The sequence below is a fragment of the Taudactylus pleione genome, unplaced genomic scaffold, assembly GCF_031769625.1.
Source record: "Taudactylus pleione unplaced genomic scaffold, aTauple2 ptg000126l, whole genome shotgun sequence".
Lineage (NCBI taxonomy): Eukaryota > Metazoa > Chordata > Amphibia > Anura > Myobatrachidae > Taudactylus > Taudactylus pleione.
This window is the reverse complement of record NW_028284528.1, coordinates 2968647-2977682: the sequence shown is the minus strand read 5'-3', so window position 1 is coordinate 2977682 and position 9036 is coordinate 2968647. Positions and strand designations below refer to the sequence as shown.

The 9036-nt window shown below is 43.3% G+C and overlaps 1 protein-coding gene across 2 annotated transcripts; it reads right to left on the bottom strand.

Annotated features, from left to right (window-relative positions):
- Positions 1–228: 228 nt before the first annotated feature.
- On the bottom strand, positions 229–8784 carry ZBTB21 (zinc finger and BTB domain containing 21). 2 transcript variants are annotated; one of them, XM_088472566.1, is made up of 2 exons: positions 8680–8784; positions 229–4930 (listed from the first exon to the last, which is right to left on the bottom strand). In XM_088472566.1, exons 1-2 carry the CDS (start codon positions 8772–8774, stop codon positions 1831–1833), a joined length of 3195 nt encoding a protein of 1064 aa, XP_088328692.1. In that variant the 5' UTR covers positions 8775–8784; the 3' UTR covers positions 229–1830. The 2 variants fall into 2 exon arrangements, with proteins under 2 accessions (XP_088328692.1, XP_088328693.1); XM_088472567.1 differs by lacking the exon at positions 8680–8784 and adding an exon at positions 8210–8457.
- Positions 8785–9036: the final 252 nt, after the last annotated feature.

The window sequence follows — 9036 nt, the reverse complement described above, 5'->3', positions numbered from 1 at the left end:
ATTTTGGTAAACTTATATTCAATATGGTTTATTGTCACTTTAGGGTGATGTAGAAGATAAAATATTGGAATAAGGCACTCTGTTTTGTGCCAAAATACTGCTTTTAAGTGCAGTAGCCTGAAGTTTGTTTTATTTAATTATTTATATGGGCCACTTTCCTCAACATACAAACAATGAAATGACAGCAATTACATTGCACTATAAGAAAATAACTTATCAGAGACAATGTAGTATGTCGATTTTACCAATAAATGAATGCATCAATTTTCAGGCATCTCAAAATTGTATCCATATACAGACTTGAGAAGCGTTCCATACACTTCAATAAAATAATAATTATAATACTTCCTCAAACTCTCCTTATGCAATGATTTAACAAAACAAAAACATGCATTCTTAATGAACAGAAAAATGTATTTTCACACAATTCTAATCACCTATTAAACCCAGGCACCTACTGTATATTATTAATCGGGTGTAGTACATAGTAAAATCTGAGATACAGAAAATTGTGCTTTATGTAGTTTAGTTGAGTATTCAATTTACAGAGAAAATAGAAATCCAAATCTGACATTTCTTTCATAAAAGCAGCATAACTGGTTTGATGAATATGGAGATCCGGGAATCCAATAGTCAAATTATGTTGCTAATAAAAATGCAGCAAGCATGACTCAATACAATGAAAATGCTGTTAATCTGTAAACTTACTCAGACATAGGGTATTTCCATTACATCTAGACTGAAAAAAAAAAAAAAAATTCTATATAAAACAAAAATGTAAAAATAAATATCTGCAAAATTATGATGCAAATGTATTGTTGGAGATAAACAAATACAATATGCAAACTTCTGTGCAACCAAAATGAGCATAAACACTAGCAATCCTGTGGTACAGCGCTTTCCTAACAGAGATATTAAGACTGCCTGGTTAATTTACCCGTGGGTACGTCCTCTCACCAGCCGTTTGGTGGATTTTATATATGTTTTATGAAGAATGTGTGTTACACCATGAAGAAATAGATTTGGGAGTAGTTCCAGTAATACTCTGGATAGTGTTCATACATGCTACACATTGGATATACAGTAGATTTAATTTCTTTCAGATATTTCTGAAAAAAATCCAAGAAACTTCCATTGAATATTAACCAGACTGTTCTATATCTCAATTAGGAAAGCCCTGTAACACACGATTGTTGGGATTGTTGAAGATGGTTTGTCTTTAAAGTAACAAGACTTACAGTAAAACTAGGAAACTTGTATTTATCACAAATGCAGAGAACTTGAATAAAGTGGAACCTCTTCATTGTAGTGGTCAGTCACAATGATGTTTGGTTCAGCTATAACATTTTTTTTTCTTTTTTTTCCTTAAATCAACATTTATCTACTTAGCACAGCTATCCACCTCTTGCCTGGACAACAACAAAAATTTACCAAATATGTGTCATATTAAGTTGAGGTTCTTATATTGATTATTGCTAAAAGATAACTAAAAATACAAATCACTTAATTATTCACTGTAAGCAGTTAGTCAATATATTTGATAGGAGGTGAGGTGTTTCAAATGATTTCAAACCAATATCTTTGCACCAACAAAAAGAGGGTGGAACTTAAACTGTGTGTGTGACTGGGATGGTCAAGAATCACATGCATGTGAAACAGGTCACTAGAGTCAGAAGGTGGATTAACTAATTCTGACCATGTTACGGCACACCGTTTATAGTCTTCTAGCAACACCAACAGAAGAGGCAAATTCTTCGAGCGTCTTCTGCTTTTGACTTCTTGATAGAATTTGGCGGCACGGTAAGGAGACTTTAATTTAGCACCAGAGATTCAGTTGTGTGTCTGCTCATGACTCCACAAACTGAATGCAGTTTTAAAGGTCCTGTGACACAGTTTACACATGAACTGTCGTTTAAAGGTGATGGCTGACAGAGGTGGGGCGTGGTAGAAGAGTGTGTCCGATTCTTGAGGAGCGAACATTTTTTCTGTAGCATTTGATTTCTCTGGAAAAACTGTGCCTCGGTCTGGTTCTATGGGCTCTATTTTAGGCGGAAGAGGTGGTGGCGGTGGTGGTGGCGGGGGCGGTGGAGGGGAAGGGGAGCTCACAGGAGCACATGCTTCTGGTTCTTTGAAAGAATCTTCTCCTGGGCCCATGTGGGATTGAAAGTGACTCCAAAGGCGAAAATTCGTCCGGAAGGCTTTGTTGCATACATGACAAATGAAAGGTTTGACGGAGCACAGTAGTTCCTGATGGCGCTCTAGTTGCTTGAAAACTGTAAACATTTTCCCACATTTTTCACAAGACCACATACCACGCTCTGAGTCGGACATGTCCTCTTTATGGCCATAGTGAGCTTCTGAGCTATCGTCCATTTCATCTACAGGTTCTTCCTTGATCTTAACGCTGAATTGTTTTGAAATGCTAAGATCTTCCGGGAGGCAGTTTGAATCCTCTGAATCAAAGTTCATATGTTCTGAAGAATCACTGTATACGCCATCGTCTATATTGTTATTTCCCTTGCCGGATTCAGATAGAGGGTGAAACCTTGGTGGGTTACTAACCTCGCCATTGTGATCGAGCAAAGGCAGTGAAAAATTTTCTGTCGGAGTCATTGTGTTTTGGTTGTGTACTTCCACCTGATGACGCCAAATACTGAAAGAAGATTTAAATGTCCGCATGCACTCAAGGCATGTAAGCTTCTTGTACTCACACTTTGGTTCATGTTCGTTTTTGAGTTCTGGAGTAGAAAATCGAAGACTACAATATGGGCATAATGTTGCGTTTCTGCACATCCGCTCATGGTTTCCCTGCTCGACAAACGAAGACAACTTGACGTTGCAGAGTCGGCAGTGAAAAACCTCCTTGTTTTCCACTGGGCTCTTTGGAGGTGAAGACACTTTAGGTCTAATGTTTTTGTTGCTGTATCCGGATTTTTCCCCTGGGTGCATTTTGCAGTGCTGTTTTAACTGAGACAAGAAACGATAAGCTTTCCCACAATGGTTGCATGTAAAAGCGGTTTTGCTTCTGGACCGTGACCTTTTCAGTGCTTGTGCTTGGCTACTTGCCATTCCTGGAAAGCCTGTTTTGCCTCGTCGCAACTTAAACATTAGTGCTTTTTTAATTTCCCGTTCTCGGACAATGTCAATTAATTTCCTTTGGAACTTTTCATCCAAAACAGCTTGTGCACTGGAAGCGGGTGATGGATTCTTCATTATTCCATGTTGCGTCTGACAGTGTGTCCACACTTTAAAGTTTGTGTGGAATCTTTTGTAGCAAATGTCGCAAGAATATGGTTTTTCAGGATTATGGTACATGTTCATGTGACGATGAAGACCAGCAGTCGATCTAAATATTTTAAGGCAGTGTTTACATTTAAACTTTTTGCTTTGCAGGATTTCAGGTATTTCAACACCAAGCTCCTTGCTGTCATCGGAATCTGAGAAATCACCGAGGGCGGTGTCTTCCCCAAAGTTACAATCGGATTCCGGAGAACTGCTCGATTTCATTTTTACTCTTCTAGGCAGCATTCTTCGATCAGCTTGAAATCTTCTTTTAGCTGGAAGTCGGTTTAAAGGAGTCTCATGTTCAGGATTAAGATGAAGAGTTCTGCTCCTTGTTTGGGAAGCATCTCCCACAGTGACCCGAATAATTTCCGATGGTTCAGAAGCAGGGCTGCTGGGTTCAGCCTTTATGCATATACCCGTTTCTGTAGAAGTTGCCTGTGATAACATAAGAGGTCTCATGAGATCAACTGTTTTTTCTTGTCCCTTGTCTCTAATGATAGCTTTATCTACTGCTCCTTTTAATGTGTGCCTGTGAGTCATGCCATAAGAAGCATCTCCTTTTGATTTGTCTTTTAGGGCTGATGTTCCTTGAAAAGACTGCAAGTCAACGGCTTGAGAGTATGTGGGAACCTGGCTGTCCATAGAGAGCGATCTTCGAAGAAGACTTTTGACAAGTGGACCACTACGATCAATTTGTTGACCTGAAGATCTGGAGGAAGGATCGACTAGTCCCAGCTGAGAGTAATACATCAGATTTCTTTCTTCTTCCTTGCTCTGCGGACTTTCTCTTTTTATGTCCTGTGTTGAATATGAGGATTCTGTTGAGCATAGTATTGAGGGTACCATTTTTTTCTTATAGATTTCCGTTGCATGTCCTTTTGATAATGACCCGCCAGCAGTAGGGTGATTATCATCATCATCATCATCAAGTTCTACAGATGCCTTCTGATGCAATGAAGCGTTTCGCTTCAACCAACCACTTATGCTTCGTTCACCTGAGGAGTTAGAAGACCCATGCCACTTTCTTTCAGAACTTAAGAAACTGGAAAGTGAATCAGATCGCATGTGAGGTTTAGCAGTACTCGCCTTCCCCATAGAAGAGGAGGGCTTTAAAGCCTGGCTTTTTTCTTGTTGTAACTTACTGATGTCCCTGTTTTGTGCCTCATTTCTACTCTGACAGACTATAACACTTCTTTGCTGAGACCCGCTCTCATCGTCCTCTTGTACAGCATACTTTTTGCCTGGGCATGAAGAAAATGGTGCTTGAGGAGTCTTGGAAAGTATATTTGTTAGAAAACTGATACCTAGGCTATAGCCTAGCTCCTGCACAGCAGCAAGACTTCCTTTCTCAGCGAACAAAGAGGAGGAATATATGTAGTTCAAGACGTTGTCAAATGCATCTGCTTCACAAAAGTCCAGCTGAAAGACTGTCTGAGATTCGTTGCTTTTATCCATGAACAAGCTGTGGAAATATTCACTACTTGCAGCCAACACATTTTTGTGTGCTCGAAATTTCTGGTCCCCAACTATCAGGAGAACATCACAAAGTTGACCTTTTAGACGCTCCTCATTCAAAGAGCTCAACATAGAGATTGCATGGGCTGGATTTATGTAATGTAGAAGTCCATCCATTGTTAGGATTGATCTAAAAAGGAAAAAAACAAACATGTATTCACCCAAAACATAACATTTTTATCAGTTTGAAATACTATACTATAGGCCCGATTCAGAGGCAAACTCAATGGCGATTACGTACACATATCGAGCGATAGTTTGCCATCAGACATGTGGCCAAGCAGCACTACGCATGTGCAGCGATCGCATTGAGATTACAAACGCACAGAGGTATCCAGCGCAAATTGAGTGACAGGTTGTCAGTGTTTGGGGGGTGGTAATAGGAGGGTGGTCAGGAAAACATGGGTGTGGCTGTTTAAACGCCGTTACATTGCGCATACATAAATTAGCCCTTGCGATCTCCTACGCAGAATGAGATCCCTCGGCGTGCCTGGAATGCTGCAGCAGGTCATGATTTTCTGCAAGGGCAAGATGGCTGCTCGATGTGCATCAAAGTTACTGATATTTACGCAGGTAAGCTACGTGGTACGCAGATGAGAAGGCAGCAGTGGGCGCCCCTATGCTCGGGTCATCTTTGCAACCATACGCATATTTTCGCAGCTACGCTGCGTACAAAATCGCAGCTGCAAACGCATTACTGTCCGTCGCTGAATCAGGCCCTATGTGCACTGCAATTATCCAAAGAACCACAGTGTGACCAGGTGTCAGATGATGGTATTCTTGTTAATTCACACAACTGGGCTCAACTTCTAATTTTGCATTTAGGTGACAACTTGCCCTAAATAAAAGCCACACTTTCCATGGTAATGAAGAGGTACATATTATTCACAAGTAAACGCTTCCCATAACTTTCACCCTTTGTAGAACATATGAAAATAATTACCACATGCCCCCCCCCCCCCCCAAATAATTTATAAGGTTTTTCCTCTACTTCCACAGGTCATACCCTCATACTGATAATCCCTCAAATTATATTATTATATTTGCCTCCCCTCCTAAATTTATCACCTAGGTTTGACTTTCCCCAAACTCATAACCCCTTTGAACTATTGTCTCCCAGATTAAGGCTGACCCACCTAGTTATTCCCTCCAAGTATTATATATAGCTCCAGCATATTCCGATGTGCTTAACGATATGCCACTTTCCAAGACCATAACAAACTAGCTAGTCCCGGTTTATAGCCAATTCCTCTATCTTGCATCCACCTAGATCAGTTGTCCACATGTTGGTCACCTAAATCCTTTGCAAAACCATCTCACGAGAGCAGGTTGGGCAATGCAGGCCGCACAGGAGGCACCAAAGGGAGAGGGATACATGAGCAGAATGGTCATGAAATCAGAAGGGTTGGGAGCCATGCATAGTCAGCCGACACTTCCTTGCACAGTCTAATTTACCCTAGAAAGATAAAAGGCCATTTTCTGTAGCTCAGGGCAAACTGTGCACCTAAATGCAATGTTGGTAAACGATTCAAAAGTGAGATACTGCAGGTAAGAAACAATCAAAAATAAATGTTTTTCTTACAGTAATAACCGGAAGCAAGCGCAGCAGCACACGGTGTAAGGCTCTAAAGGAATCTCGCGGCTAACTGAATCTGCTTCTAAATGGAGCTTACAGACAGTACAGCGGTTTTCTTGTGATGAACGGTTACAAGCTACGGAGCTAAAAATCCAATAACTAATAAGAGGCATTTACTAGTACAATAAAACTGAATGCAAGTAAATTTAACACAATTTGGCTCCAAAATATACATTTTTCAGGCATACTTTATACTGCCGATAGTGTTACGGTGTGTACACGCATCTTTATTTGTCAGCACAATAGCCCCCACGCAGACTGAAACCTTCAGTGCTGACGGACAGGGAAGATCTGAGCCTGTACATGAGCTTTCACTACACCGGGGGAAGTCCCTGATGACGCTACAAGGTTTCTTGATCTCAGTAGAAAATTCTAGGCTTCCCCACTGCACTATACATTAAGTTCACTTTGGAACCCGAGGCTTTCAACTGGAGGGTGCGGCTTCAACTTATAAACAGCCCCTCATCACAAAGACAACGTAAATTTAAGGGTGGTGATTGGATGCTAATTTACCAATAGTTTGATAACCAAAGAGGTTTTCATAATTTAATCACCCTGTAACTAATCTGTGATTAACACTGATGGCATTAGAGTAAACCATTGATGGTTTGCACCCATTCATGGTCATACCTGCAAGGGGGGTACAGGAGGCCACAAGCCAATCAGACAATGGCGAAGCTTAGCGATGTGGGAACAAGGCCAAACTCTGTGCTGCCAGCGTCAGGGAAAAAACAAAAAATCATGGAAGACAGCCAACCAGGAATAGCCATTCCTATGTCTACCAATTGAGATTTATAAAACCTTCTAAAGGGGAAAAGTTGAGAAGTTGCCCATAGGAACCAATCCGCTTCAAGCTCAGGGCCTTTTAGATGGGCACTCTGCCCCCTTTTTACACCACCTGGCACCCAGAAGCAGCCGGACTTTCAAAGTACTCCATGGAGTTGCTGCCAGCTGGAAAGATCCTGGCGACCCCTCCACCCTGGTCGGCAGAGAGTTCACAGAAACCAGCCCCTCCACCCTCCATGGGCAGACAGAGTTTGTTCCAACAAGCAGGGGTAGGACAAGGAGGGTGGTTTGGCAATTACAGGCTGCACGCTCTGCACACTATTCACTTGTTTATAAGGCGGCTATTTCGTTTTTTAGGCCGCCCAACAGAGCAATTCAATTATTGCTCCATTTGGGCACGATAAACCCGTTGTTAGGGCACACAAAGAGCAGTTTGGGCGCCCTAACCAGGACTTTAGACTGGTTTAGCTGTTTTACGCTGCTAACTCCGGTCTGATAGGTTATGAAGACTGCGGTGATTAATGGGCACCCAGAACAATTGAATTGCAACACTGGGCGCCCGTTAATTATCACCGGCCACAAACTGAATTGCCCCTCGGAGTCTGCTCCAGAGTTACAGACTTTCTGGCGGCCCCCTCCTTGATCGGCACAGCAAGGAGGCAGTGCGTGGGGCGACATTAGGGGAGGTACGGGGGCATGGCATAAGAGGTAGGGGGGGAGGGCGTGGTGGCACAATCACGTAATCATGGTGATGAGATTACTGTCATTGTACAGCAGGGGTCATGGCTAGGATTTCTGGGTAGATCACTGTAGCGATCATTTATCGTTCTATAAAATTATAGGTCAAATCTGATTAATTTGAAACATATTATTTAGTGTCTGCAATTAGCCTTCCAATACACAGTATGGGGTGGATGTATAACTCTGATTCTACCCAGCAAAGTAGTAAACTGTAAACCCCTACTGAAATCAGTAACATCTCATTACAGGCAATCACATAATGAGAACGTGTTCCAAAACCGCGCGTCAGTGCGGCGGGCAGCAAGTCAATCCACAGCTGAGCAACCGCCATTTTCTTGGAGACCAAAGCATGAATGCAGTGGAGTCAAAGCAGAGGCTAACTCCCCGGCAACTGAGACACAGTTTAAGGGCCAATAGGAGAGCGGATACGTGGTCGGCTGACCAAGCGCTAGCCGGAAGCGCGGCGCATGCTCCGCCATCTTGGAAAGGGGAAAGCCGCTGCCTTCAGCGACGCCTGCGCGATAGCGGGTTACCACCACAGAAAGGAGTGGAAGAGAAGAGGAGGGGGGAGAAGAAGGCAGGGCGGGAGGAGCTGAGGCCGCTCGGGCAGAGGAGGAGGAGGGAGGGGAGAAAGAGCGAGGATATGAAGAAGCAGCCACCTCAGAGTTACGTCAGGCAGGAGAGGGTGGCACGGGTGGCAGCGTGCGGGTACCTACCGTAAGTCCGCGGCTGCCGCGGTGCAGGTCGTCCGCTCCGGAGTCTTTCCCCCCCCCCAGTCATCGGCGTGCGCCTGCCGCCGTCGTGATTCCATCCATCTTGAATTTGACGTCATCCCACAACCAGGGATGAGGTCATCGCACGGGGCGCTCGTCACGTGCGCTGCCCGCCGATTGGCTGCTGCCTCCCGAGGGCGGGGCCTGGAGGGGGGCTGTGTCAGAGGGGGGGATGAGGTGATTAGTGTTGTCACCAGTCTTTCCACATATACACAAAGAGCCCTGTCAGGGGGTATACACCATTACCTCATGCTGATGTGTGTGTGTGTAATATATATACTGCTAATGTCATCATTATCC